This window comes from Eurytemora carolleeae, unplaced genomic scaffold (assembly GCF_000591075.1).
Source record: "Eurytemora carolleeae unplaced genomic scaffold, Eaff_2.0 scaffold709, whole genome shotgun sequence".
NCBI classification, from domain to species: domain Eukaryota; kingdom Metazoa; phylum Arthropoda; class Copepoda; order Calanoida; family Temoridae; genus Eurytemora; species Eurytemora carolleeae.
Genome location: NW_019396606.1, coordinates 30,815 through 44,348, shown reverse-complemented (window position 1 = coordinate 44,348; position 13,534 = coordinate 30,815). Strand labels below are relative to the sequence as shown.

Below are 13,534 nucleotides of genomic sequence, written 5' to 3'. Positions count from 1 at the left end.
CACACTAACACTATGTTACATCTTTTCAAATGCAATGTTATTCACGAAGAATGAGCCTTTATGGAAGAATTTTGTTTTCTGCAGCTAAGATAGTATAAATTTTTTATTGAGATGGTTTTCAAAAAACGAGGAGGTTACAATTGAAACATAAACTAAATTAGAAAAAAAATTCGAACGTCTTGTGAGTCTTGTGAGCGGGGGAAGACAGGCGGTCATAAGCCACAACATTTTCCCCTTCCATGCCACATATTATCTTTTTTTGTCTTCCGGCAGATATAAACCGTACGGTCTTCCATGTCACAACATTTGAGTCTTCCGGCAGTTATTACGTTTTTAAATGATAAATTTAGGGAATTGAAATTGCAATTTTTAAAAATCCTGCCGCATTACGTGAAGGAGTATACCTTTAAGATATATTAGAAATTTATTAAAGATTAATGAATTGTGTTCAGTTTATAACCCGCTTTACATTTTACAAAGAAAATTTTAAATAATTTTACGCATTTTGGGCACCGCGACAAATTGTTTAGTGTGGTCTAAAGAATAAGAAAAGATAAGAAAAATCATAATATTAACTGTCATTACCTGAGCTTTACAGATTTCCACAAAAAATTCTATTTTGCAAATTTCTCATTAAATATTACAAATTATTGGTTATGACCGCCCTTTGAACTTTAAGAGTATGTTATGGTGCATTATTTTTACTGTTCATAATGTTTTCAAAAATAAGCCATTTTAGAGGGTTTAGCAGTTTACATTAAAAGGAATCTTCATTATTTCAATTTAAAACTTAAATATAAAGTTGTTTACATATATATTTTGCATGACGTCGCTGGATTTTTGAAAATACTGCACATGGCTCGAGGATGTCGGAAGACAAAAAAGCTAATATGTGGCATGGAAGGGGAAAATGGTGTGGCTTAGATCAGATTTAATATAAAGCGAGATTAGTTAAACTACATGGATATAGTTGAACCAGTTCTCTGTTCAATTTCAAGAAAAGTGGTTCAACTTAGTCCGTGTAGTTTGAATACTTCTCGCTCTACTTATTAAAAGTGTTCCTTGTCCCCAGTTTGCTTGTGGTTTGATAATGAGTTCCATATTCATTTACAAATCTCCGGAATTCAGCTTCCTAAACATATTTTTTTAAATATTGACAAAACCATCTTTGGTTAGGCGGACTAGGAAGCCTAGATAACCCATATACATACAGTAATAGCCACAAAACAGAAGTCGTCTTTTAGACTCAAGTTATGACTTTATATAGTAAAATTAATATGCTGCACAGCAAATGTGCAGTGTAAACAGACCCATTTCACTCAATAAGTGATTTAATAACTAATAAAGCTATATTGCTTTGTAACCACATCTATTGCACTTTAGTATTGCTTCAATGTCGTCTTCCTATTCTACAGTTTTATGGTTATCACTGTAGGAAAAGGACATGGACATAGCCTTTACATTTTTTCTCCCTAAAAATCAAGTAGATAAGTAATTTTAAGAAAAGAAGTGGTAAAGCAAAATGTATAGGGAAGGGTGGGGGTCCAATCGCGCACCCTTTTTATCTTGATAAAAAAATAAAACCGCCATTTTCTAACCTGAAGTGTTCTGTTTACATCTGAAAATGATTCTAAACTGACAACGCTATCAATAAACCCTTGGAGCAATACCTTCCTTGCCGCATCTGCAATATCAACCCTGAAATATATCAACTGTACGGTGAGACACATAACACTGTGGACTAGGAAGACGATATTTAAGAAATCTTGTGTGAATTTGATGTGTTTAGAAAGCAGCCAGTTTATCGAGTAGATTCAAAATCAAATTATTTACTTAATCCTGTGTTTTATTTGACTATTTTATATCGTTATGTAAATATCACAGTCGTCTTCATATAACGTAGTTGTACGGGTCCCACTGTACCAGTTAAGTACCTGGCTCTGCCTGTAGAATTTAAAAATTCCTCAAACAAAATAAAACAATTTAACATCGTTCGAAAGATTTTTGAAAAACTATTGTTTTTTTACTGAACAAACAAATATTGCGAAAGATTTTGAAACAACGATCGTTTTTAACTGATAATACAATTTTTTAATAAAAATTTTATTTCAACAATCTGTTTTTACCGAAAGAACGAACGAACCATATCCCTGGTGTTGTACTTGAAAACCAGGAAACGTTGAGGGGGGAAAGCTCTTTTGCTTTACTTTTTGAATCTGCAAAAAAGTTTGCTTCAATAAATTTTTTTTTTTGGCAAAATCAATTTTTTTTAGAAAAAAACTATCAATTATTTGGAAAATGAACAATTTTATCAAACGAACGAATTTTCAAAACAAACTGTGAGAAAATTAATGAAATATATGGAAAATCAAAAGTTTTGAAAATGAACGAAACCAATTTTTTTAAATAATAGAAAAAAAAATGAATGCGGTTTGTAGAGGCTAATCTAAGGAGGCTCTACTATTTGAAACGAAGGCTGTAAATCAATTACTTTATTATAAACGTGTTAAAGAAAACAAGTCCATTCCTATTTTAACAGACAATAGTTCTATTATATAAAAATCAACCCTTATTTTAATTTTTTAATTACTGTGCAGTTTTGTACTGTATGTATGCTTAATGTTAGCCAGATTTAAATTAGTTGAAAAGATAAATTGTATAAAAGTTAGAATGAAAAGAATGAAACTTTAATCAAACTAAAATTCCCACCATCTTAAAAATACTTATAAGAATTTAAAACAGGAAGGATTTAATTTCTGAAAATATAGAAATAAGAACAAATTTAAACTGTACAATTTTTTCTCGAAAGATTGATACATTTATTTTAAAATCAAATGTACAGCAAAATGGAAATTGAAATTGGCTATTTCCATTAGAATAAAAAAGTATCATTCACTAACAAAGGAATTGAATTTCTGCCACAAACTCCTAATTTTAATTCCTATATCTTTGCAACCAAGTATCGTAGACTGTTGATATTTCAAACTATAAATTATGTTAGATAAGATAGTCTAAGTTTGAAATATCAAAGGTTTACACCAACAGGTTGCGAAGATATAAGGATTAGAAAATTTGAGTTTGTGACAAAAACTAACTTCCTTTTCCCGAAGATCCCTATAAAACTAAATTAATCTTGGTACCGTTTTTTTAGGGTTTCCTATCAGAATTCCGTTGTGTGGAATTGCGCGGGATTGCACGGAATTGCGCGGAATTGATGGGTTTGCAATTGCGTACAAGTAAAATTCATATGTGTTGGAAAGCCTACAGTTTACCTGTGTGTGAGACAGATAGCTTCTGTGACTGATATTGAACCCTGCTCCTTAGTAAAGAAGTTTCTAACCTTCTCAACATCTTTATTATCCCCCCACGACCTGGAAGCATCATAATCAGATCAGATCCCTTACATTTTGTAGCATTTTGATCAAAATCATAAACATAATGTTAGGGATGTATCAGAAAGTTTTATATCTGACTTTTAACTTCAACAGTTGGAGATGTAAGATGTATACGGAAGATTTCTCAATATTGACAGTTTACTTTAAATCACTATTATTTCAATGTGTAAAATTCGTTGTTTAATTCCGATTTTTTTTGGATCAATATGTACAGTAAAATATTCTGAAATACCTTGAAAATATTGGTGGGATCCCAGCCGAGGCTTTTGTACCGTTTCTTGAGATGCTAAAAGATAGAATCTTTGAGTGAAAATATATTAAATCATAAAATTCAAACTTTATAAAAGGAATAAACTGATCTACAGGAGGGAAATAAAGGTATAAGCTGACCTGCAGGAGGAGGAATAAAAGTTTAAACTGACCTGCAGGAGGAGGAATAAAAGTTTAAGCTGACCTGCAGGAGGAAGAATAAAGGTATATGTTGACCTGCAGGAAGAGGAATAAAAGTTAGAGCTGACCTGCAGGAAGGGGAAAAAGGTATAGGCTGACCTGCAGGAAGAGGAATAAAGGTATAAGCTAACCGTCAGGAAAAGGAATAAAAATATAAGCTGACCTGCAGGTGGAGATATACGAAGAGGAATAAAAGTAGTATAGCTCACCTGCAGGAAAAGGAATAAAGATGTAAGTTAACCTTCAGGAAGAGGAATAAAATTATTAGCTGACCTGCAGGAAGAGGAATAAAGGTATAAGACTACCTGCAAAAGGAGGAATACAGGTTTAATCTAACCTGCTGAAGGAAGAATAAAGTTTATTAGCTGACATGCAGGAAAAGGAATAAAGGTATAAGCTTATTAAATCATAAAATTCAAACTTTATAAAAGGAATAAACTGATCTACAGGAGGGAAATAAAGGTATAAGCTGACCTGCAGGAGGAGGAATAAAACTTAAGCTGACCTGCAGGAGGAGAAATAAAGGTATAAGCTGATCTGCAGGAGGAGGAATAAAAGTTTAAGCTGACCTGCAGGAGGAAGAATAAAGGTATATGTTGACCTGAAGGAAGAGGAATAAAAGTTTAAGCTGACCTGCAGGAAGGGGAAAAAAGGTATAGGCTGACCAGCAGGAAGAGGAATAAAGGTATAAGCTAACCGTCAGTAAAAGGAATAAAAATATAAGCTGACCTGTAGGTGGAGATATAAAAGTTTAAGCTAACCTGCAGGAAGCGGAATTAAGGTAAAGGCTGACCTTCACGAATAGGAATAAAAGTAGTATAGCTCACCTGCAGGAAAAGGAATAAAGATGTAAGTTAACATGCAGGAAGAGGAATAAAATTATTAGCTGACCTGAAGGAAGAGGAATAAAACTATAAGACAACCTGCAAAAGGAGGAATACAGGTTTAATCTAACCTGCTGAAGGAAGAATAAAGTTTATTAGCTGACATGCAGGAAAAGGAATAAAGGTATAAGTTGACCTACACGAGGAGGAATAAAGGAATAAGCTGACCTGCAGGAAAATGAATAAAGACATAAGCTGACCTGCAGGAGGAGTAATAAAGGTGTAAACTGACCTGCAGGAGGAATAAAGGTAAAAGCTGGCCTACAGAAGGAGGAATAAAGGAATAAACTGACCTGCAGGAAAATGAATAAAGATATAAGCTGACCTGCAGGAGGAGTAATAAAGGTGTAAACTGACCTGCAGGAGGAATAAAGGTAAAAGCTGACCTACAGGAGGAGGAATATAGGAAATGGCTGACCTGCAGGAAAAGAAATAAAGGTATAAGCTGACCTGCAGTAAGAGGAAAAAACGTATAATACCAGTTGCAAAAGTAGGAATAATGAAATAAGCTGGCCTGCAGAAAGAGGAATAAAGGTAAAATCTAACCTGCCGGAGGAGGAATAAAGTTCATAAGCTGACTTGCAGGAAGAGGGAAAAAGGTATAAACAGACCTAGAGGAGGAGGATAACCTAGGTATAATTTGACCTGGAGGAGAAATAAAGGTATACGATGGCTTAAAGGAAGAATAAAAGTAGAAGCTGACCTGCAGGAGAAGGAATAAAGGTATAAGCTGACCTGCAGGCGGAGGAATAAAGGTATAAGCTGACCTGCAGGAGAAGGAATAAAGGTATAAGCTGACCTGCAGGCGGAGGAATAAAGGTATAAGCTGACCTGCAGGAGAAGGAATAAATGTATAAGCTGACCTGCAGGCGGAGGAATAAAGGTATAAGCTGACCTGCAAGAGGAGGAATAAAGGTATAAGCTGACCTACAGGCGGAGGAATAAAGGTATAAGCTGACCTGCAGGAGGAGGAATAAAGGTATAAGCTGACCTGCAGGCGGAGGAATAAAGGTATAAGCTGACCTACAGGCAGAGGAATAAAGGTATAAGCTGACCTGCAGGAGGAGGAATAAAGGTATAAGCTGACCTGCAGGCGGAGGAATAAAGGTATAAGCTGACCTGCAGGAGAAGGAATAAAGGTATAAGCTGACCTGCCTGAGACAGATCGACCCAGTTCTATTCCAAACCCTGTTGTGGTAGAACTAGTTAATCCTTCAATATACTCTTCATACTAGAGACACTTGGAAATTGAAACTTTATTTTAAAAATTTTATCAAAGATTCAAATCAGTTCCCTTTACACCTGTATCAAGTACCAATATCTTTTTAAGTGCACCTACATTTATAAGCGTCATGCTTAATTCACAACAGCCCCCATTAAAATCTAATTTAAGAGAAGCAAGAAAACCTTTTTTGCCTAAAATGGGAGTGATCTTATTTGTTTTCAAAAAAAATCTTTTTAAAATACTTTTTAGAATTGCAACAACGTTTTCATTGGTACCAGGTTGAATCGGACATACCATTGGTATTTGAAGGTCAATAGCAACTACGTTTATAGTCCCTTGAAAGCTTTAAACTGTGAACATCATGATTCTAGTCATTGAGCAAGTTTTATAGTTCTTTGAAATCTTTAAAATTTAAAAATCATGATTCTAGGCATTGAACAAGTTTTAAAAAGTTCTAAATCCTTGTTAAAAGTTAAATTTGAAAAATCTTACTATTCTTTATTTTGTAAATAAAAACGTTTAAAAATTTAAGATGACTGATGAAAAAAATATTTTTTGAATAAATAAGATTTTTTTCCTTCCTTGTCGTAAACTCGAGAACTGAACAAAAAAAATAGAATTTAAAAAAATTTTTGCAAAATTGATTTCGCAATAATTCAGGAACTCTGAAAATGCAGATTAACCATTTTTTAGCGATATTTTAGAATAATTCATTGATTATAAGTTATAATCTCATTTGCCTGTTTTAACTGAAAATTGTTTTATTTTAACCCTATGCCTGCTGGGGTACTTAAAAACCAGGATACGCTGGGGTGGGGGTAATTTTGACCCCCTCCCCCCATAAATCTCATGTTTCATGTCAAAATATGACAAATGATACGTCGTTGAAAAGCTTTAATGCTCTACTTTTAGAAGCCGCAAAAAAATAGCAAATTTGCAACAAAAAAAAATGTTTGCAAAATCCAGTTAGTTGGTTAAAATGTTTGCCAAAAAATGTCCAATAACTGATGAAATATACGTTTTTGAAAAGCTCTTGACCATGTCATTTCAAATAGGCAAAAAAATGTTAAATTTTAAATAACCTGATGTGTAATTGATAAAAACTAAAAATGAGCAAAATTCTTTTTATAGGTTGTATGCAAAAATTAGCAAAAATGTTTTTGCATAACTTGTGAAATTCTTTTTCTTATGTCATGGCTTTCCAAAAAGGTAAAAATTATGAAAATCTGACAACTGAAAGTGGGTCAAAACAATGATTTAGTTTGTTACAGGAAAAAGTAGTCATTTAGGCAGCTTGCCTGGGGATAAAAAAATTACTGGGTGGGGGGTTAAATTGACCCCCCTCCCCAACAGGAATAGTGTTAAAGGGACCATTCACTTATTTGGGTGATTTCATGGTAAACTAATGAGCCTCTCAGCTATTCATAGATATTAGGGTTACTTTTCAAAGATATCTATGACCGGAGAAAAAGTCGATTCATCGTTTAGAACGGTTTGATACCAATTTGCACAGACACTATTTAAACGTTTTTTTTCAGTAACAACAACCCAAGGAAAAAATCTAACATTATCATATTTCAATGACATCACGCTTTCAGCCATTATGTAACAAAATATAAAACTTTTGTTTGTGTTAAAACGTGATTTAACAAATTAACACGTTTATTCAAAGACGACTTTCTCTCTCAGACAAACTGGTTCCTAGATTCCAAATCTTCAATAAATCACGGGAATTTCTGGGGAAGTAGAGAAAACGTATAAAACCGTCAAATGTTTAAAATAAGTTATATTTTGAAAATAGACAATTTTAAAATAATTTAAATAATTTATTATTGAAAAATCGGCTTTTTGTCCGGCCACAGTTGTCTTTGAAAAGTAAGACTAATACCGATGAATAGCTAATAGGCTATTTAGTTTACTCTCAAATTGCCCAAATAAGTGAACGGTCACTTTAATAATTAAAAAACCGGGATCTATATTTAAGGATGTTATGACCTGAAATCTCCATCACATTTTATCTGTCCATTTCCTAGATATTAAATATAATTTAAAAAAATAGATACAAGTTTTCTTTAAATCAACCTACCAGACTTAATCTATATTTAGTCCAACCTACTGTCTTTGGATTTTGACATTAATAGCTCTCTGTAATGCACATGACTAAAGGAAGCCGATTGCCCAAGTTTTGCAAAGAACTTTTGCACACCTCTTTGCACTGCAGGCGCAATTAAAGTGAATTTGCACATTTCCAGTTTTTGTTATACGCAGTTAGGTTTTGAAAATTTCGCAAACTTGTTTTGCATACTTGAATTCGCTGGACTGGAGGCTTTTTAAAAAATGTATAATTTATGATATTTCGCCATTTTTGGCTCAATAACTGGATTTTGCGAGCAATATTTGGAATTAGTAAAGCATTCATTAAAGAGCAGCCAAAGGGGCTTTCCACAAATGCCATTGAAGAGAATCTCAATAAGGAAATAAATGTGGGGCCCTGGGCCCCCCCCCCCCCACCCCAGTATTTTGGGCAGAGTCTAGTAGATGTCGGTGAGAATAGGGTTGAAAGGATTTTGTTCTTTATACTAGTCTTTAAATATACATATTTATATGTATAATATCTATGTAAACCTGTTCATAATATTATATTTCAGAGCATTTTTTGATAATTTGAAAGAACATAAAACTATTCAATAACAACTTAATTACCCCACATAGAAGTTCGAAATTAGTTTTCAAACGATGAAATTAAACTTATTTTGGTTACAGGCATTTAACATTTCTGCCACAAACTCTGATTTTCTAATCCCTATATCTTTGCAACTTGATGGTGTAGACCTCTGATATTTCAAACTATAAATTCTGTTAGATTAATTAGTCTGAGTTTGAAATATAAAACGTTTACACCGTCAAATTGCAAAGATAGGGGGATTAGAACAATTTGAGCTTTTGGCAAAAACTCAATTCCTTTAGATGAGGACCTCACAATTATCCTGTAGGGATAAACTTTAATTGAGGGATTAAGCATTTATTCTTAAGTTTAAGGATAAAGTAGTTTAATTTTTATCATTTTTCTTCTGTGATTTATTTGCTCATGTTTTGAACCTAGGGTAATCATTTTATTAAGCCTAGTATAAGGATGGGGGTGTACAGCCTGAAAGCCCCCCCCCCCTCAAGGGGGTTCAGCAATATTGAGCTTACACCATAAACATTAGATTCAAATAAGGCTCGGTTGCTTGAGTTATCTTTTGAGAGAAGTCCCTCAGTCATTGGAAAACATGACAATTAATGTTAGAAAATCTCATTTTCTTGTTATATTTGACACCTGTGACGTCGTGTAAACTTAGTCCATTTCTCTGTTCCCACCTATTGTATACTTGATAATCTATTTCCGTTTTCCTATATTCCTGATTCTCTGATACTGTAAACTTGTTTCTTTCTTTATATAACCGATTGAAAGACCTTAAATAAACCTTGAAATCGTCATATTTAAAGAGTTTCAGCCCGTTCTTATACTTCAAGGGTAACCCTGTAGATTTAATTGAATTTCAAATAGACCAATAAATATATAGACCAGGAACGCCCAACTCAGATATACGCATATTGTGTACTGTACACTGTGGGAGGAATGTAAACAAACCCAGTGCCCCCAGAGCAGTTAAAGGTAAAAGATTAAACTCTGATAAACAGAGTGATGTTCCAGTCAAAAACAAAACAAACTAGTTAATATATTAATATCAAGTCCAGATACATATAAATATAATTTTTGGCTTTCAGGTCAATATGGAAAATTTATTAATGCCCAGTGAGATTTGTGCAACTCGTACAACTATAAAAGGAGAAGCAAGGTAAAAAGTTTCCACCTATCCTTGTTTCTGAGTTTTAATTTGTAAAACTTTTTGTAAATGTTAGATTTTTCAGTAGACTGAAAAACCTCTAAAGAGTTTCAGCCCGTTCTTATAGTCTTATACTAGCTTCGAGGGTAACCCTGTATATTTAATTATATTTCAAATAGACAACGTGTATTATGTACATTACCGTACTGGTTGTATACTAGGAACCCCCCTATCTGTGTTTACATCATGGAACAACTAGACAGGAAGCAGGGTTGATGCGTACGGGTGTCTGATAAGCCGGTACGCGTCGTTTGAAAATGCTCAATGCCGGATCCCTTTTTGTACAAGATGCACAGTGGGCGTACAGTAGGGGGCTATCTCAATCTTTTTTGCAAATTAGAAACTAAGTTTCTGCAGCGCCCTTAGCTACTATCATAAAGCTAAAAAAAAACAGAATAAGAATAAAAAGAAAATTTTCGATTTTGTAAAATTATAATTAAAACCTTTATTAACTAAACTCTAGTATATGTACTAGGTTACTCGAGTGTCCCAACAAATATTGAATTAGGAATCTTCATTTGATTTACAATGACCAATCTGAGGTTATTTTACTTTAAAAAGCTAAGAATTCAAAATAATTCATCTTTTATGTATCTTCAATAATAGAAAGTTTCCTATATCTTTATTTATACAAATTGAAAACTGAAATAAGTGGAAATATGTGAAAATTGCATACCAAATTACCACATTTTGGAAAGCCCAAGACTAATTTTCTTTATTTAAACTTTTGTCTGTTAAGTGTTTATCATTTACGTATAATTCCCATGTTTGTTTGGATATCCAGTATCTTTACACCAAAAAATCTAAAGAAAAATTTAAAAACAAAACAAAAAAGTGTCTTTAAGTAAAGAATACAAGCATATTATTAAATATCATTTATTCATTTCTAAAATGAACAAGCTTTGTAAGCTTTTTCGTGACTTTTTTTTGGTTTCTACATTATGATTTTTGATAAATTTATGAACTCTTATGGCAAGATATTTTTTTACAAGTTTTACTAGAAGATTATAACGGTGTTCTGGGTCATGCCCAGGGACAAGATACATAAAAATTGTTTGATGTAACTAGGGAAGGATCAAATAAAAAAGAAAAATAGCCTAAAACCACCTTCCCCTCTGGAAATTTTCTTACTTCGACCCTTACAGATATTCATTTATGTATATCAATCTTTATTTTGCATTTATCAATATAAGTTTTTCTTTAAAAGGAATTGAGTTTTTGCCACAACCTCAAATTTTCTAATCCCTATATCTTTGTAACCTTATGGTATAAACTCTAAATTTTAAAACTTGATTATTTGATCCAAAAGAATTCTTAGTATGAAATTATAAAATAAGAGTTTGTTGCACAGACTCGTTCCTTTTATATTCAGAAAAATTCATTGTCTCAAGATTGCAAGAAAATTTTGGACGATATATTATTTGTCTGAGGAGTGAGGACCATTTGTTTAGGTATTTTTGGCTTATGATATTGTGTTTACCAAAACTTTGAGGATTCCTTTAAATATTATTTATCGACAAGATGATAATACAGTTTTATTAATTAAACGTTTACTCTTAAATTAAGGAGGTTGGTTTAATTGACAGTACAAATTTACCTTCATATTTTCAGATTTGTTTAGAAAGAAAATAATTTAATTAACAAAAAAGAAGATAATGAGTATGAGTGTCTGGTACGCTATGCATCTCACAAAAATCCCAGATGATATTGTAGGGGATATAGTCACTGGAAGTTTATGACCATCCCGGAAATACAAATTAGCATCCTTATCTCCCCTCAAGTATGCCAGAGAGCTAGACGTCAAAGTCAATTCGAGGCCCCCTGCAGGAAAAGAAATAAAGGTATAAGCTGACCTGCAGTAAGAGGAAAAAACGTATAATACCAGTTGCAAAAGTAGGAATAATGGAATAAGCTGGCCTGCAGAAAGAGGAATAAAGGTAAAATCTAACCTGCCGGAGGAGGAATAAAGTTCATAAGCTGACTTGCAGGAAGAGGGAAAAAGGTATAAACAGACCTAGAGGAGGAGGATAACAGGTATAATTTGACCTGGAGGAGGAATAAAGATATAAGATGGCTTAAAGGAAGAATAAAAGTAGAAGCTGACCTGCAGGAGAAGGAATAAAGGTATAAGCTGACCTGCNATCATAATAATTTATTATGATTGATTTGATTTGATTAAATTCTTTTGATTAAATGAGCAACGCCATCACTTGTTGTTAAAAAAACACCTGGTGTTCCATATTTGGAGTTTTGACAGATTTTTTTTAAATTCTTGATTTTTAGTTAATTTTTAGCTATTAATTATTTTGAAAATATTACATTTTTAGGGATTCTTAATTTTAAATTAGATCTATTTTAAACTATTTTACAGCAAATAATGAAACATTATGAGTGCTCTGAACACAAATTTTTGTAAAACTAAGAATTAAATACTGATTTATTGATAAATAACATATTAGAAATTAAAATGATAAGTCTTCTTTATTTTCGTGTTGAAGCCAAAAATGTACAATAATACTCGTTATACATATAAAATTTATAAAGATAAAGTAAAGTTTAGAGTATTATCATACAGAATTGGGGGATTTTGATTTTATAACATGTGATAATAGGCTTTAAAGGAACTTCCCAAAGGTTAGGTTAGGCCTTCTGAGGTGCGGCATGCGGCACTCTGGGGGGCCGAGTTCTGCAGCTAGAATGGGTAAGGAGCGAGCACTATGGCTAGAACACTCATGGGGGATTTGGGAAATTGCCACTTAAGAAAATACCCTTGTTATGTTGGTGCATGGGAAATTAGCTTCATCATTGTGGTTTAATTGTAAATACAATATTTTTCTTATTCAAAATAATTAAAATGTATTTTAGAAAATGTCAGAATTTTTGGTTTAGAATCAAGGCGCTAGGAATGTGTTTGAAAATCAAATCAGAAACCGTAATTGATGTAAAAAGTTCTGAATGTAAATTTTTAAAAAAGTTTTTATCGCAAAACTGCAGGATTGCAAATTATTACGAAAAAGACAATGCAATCACGCAATTTGCCAATTTCTTTGATTGATTGATTGATTTTTTATTTAATTTACCTACACGCTTCCTCTAGTCCTGGAATATCTACATAATTTGGATCACAATATGGACAAATAATCTGACCCTTCACACACCTTAAACACAGAAACTTTAATTAATGGGATTAGTGTTGTTAACCCTTTACACACCTTAAACAGAACCTTTAATTAATGGGATTAGTGTTGTTAACCCTTTACACACCTTAAACAGAAAACCTTTAATTAATGGTATTAGTGTTGTTAACCCTTTACACACCTTAAACACAGAAACTTTAATTAATGGGATTAGTATTGTTAACCCTTTACACACCTTAAACAGAACCTTTAATTAATGGGATTAGTGTTGTTAACCCTTTACACACCTTAAACAGAACCTTTAATTAATGGGATTAGTGTTGTTAACCCTTTACACACCTTAAACAGAAAACCTTTAATTAATGGTATTAGTGTTGTTAACCCTTTACACACCTTAAACACAGAAACTTTAATTAATGGGATTAGTATTGTTAACCCTTTACACACCTTAAACAGAACCTTTAATTAATGGGATTAGTGTTGTTAACCCTTTACACACCTTAAACAGAACCTTTAATTAATGGGATTAGTGTTGTTAACCCTTTACACACCT

General features: G+C 32.8%; 1 protein-coding gene across 1 annotated transcript; it reads right to left on the bottom strand.

Annotated features, from left to right (window-relative positions):
- Nucleotides 1-1,042: 1,042 nt before the first annotated feature.
- Nucleotides 1,043-11,447, bottom strand: LOC111706201 (uncharacterized). Its single transcript, XM_023479002.1, has 9 exons — nucleotides 11,442-11,447; nucleotides 8,041-8,050; nucleotides 7,950-7,983; nucleotides 6,536-6,554; nucleotides 5,881-5,960; nucleotides 3,628-3,681; nucleotides 3,273-3,371; nucleotides 1,599-1,698; nucleotides 1,043-1,132 (listed from the first exon to the last, which is right to left on the bottom strand). The coding sequence occupies exons 1-9, from the start codon at nucleotides 11,445-11,447 to the stop codon at nucleotides 1,043-1,045; spliced, it is 492 nt and encodes a 163-aa protein (XP_023334770.1).
- Nucleotides 11,448-13,534: the final 2,087 nt, after the last annotated feature.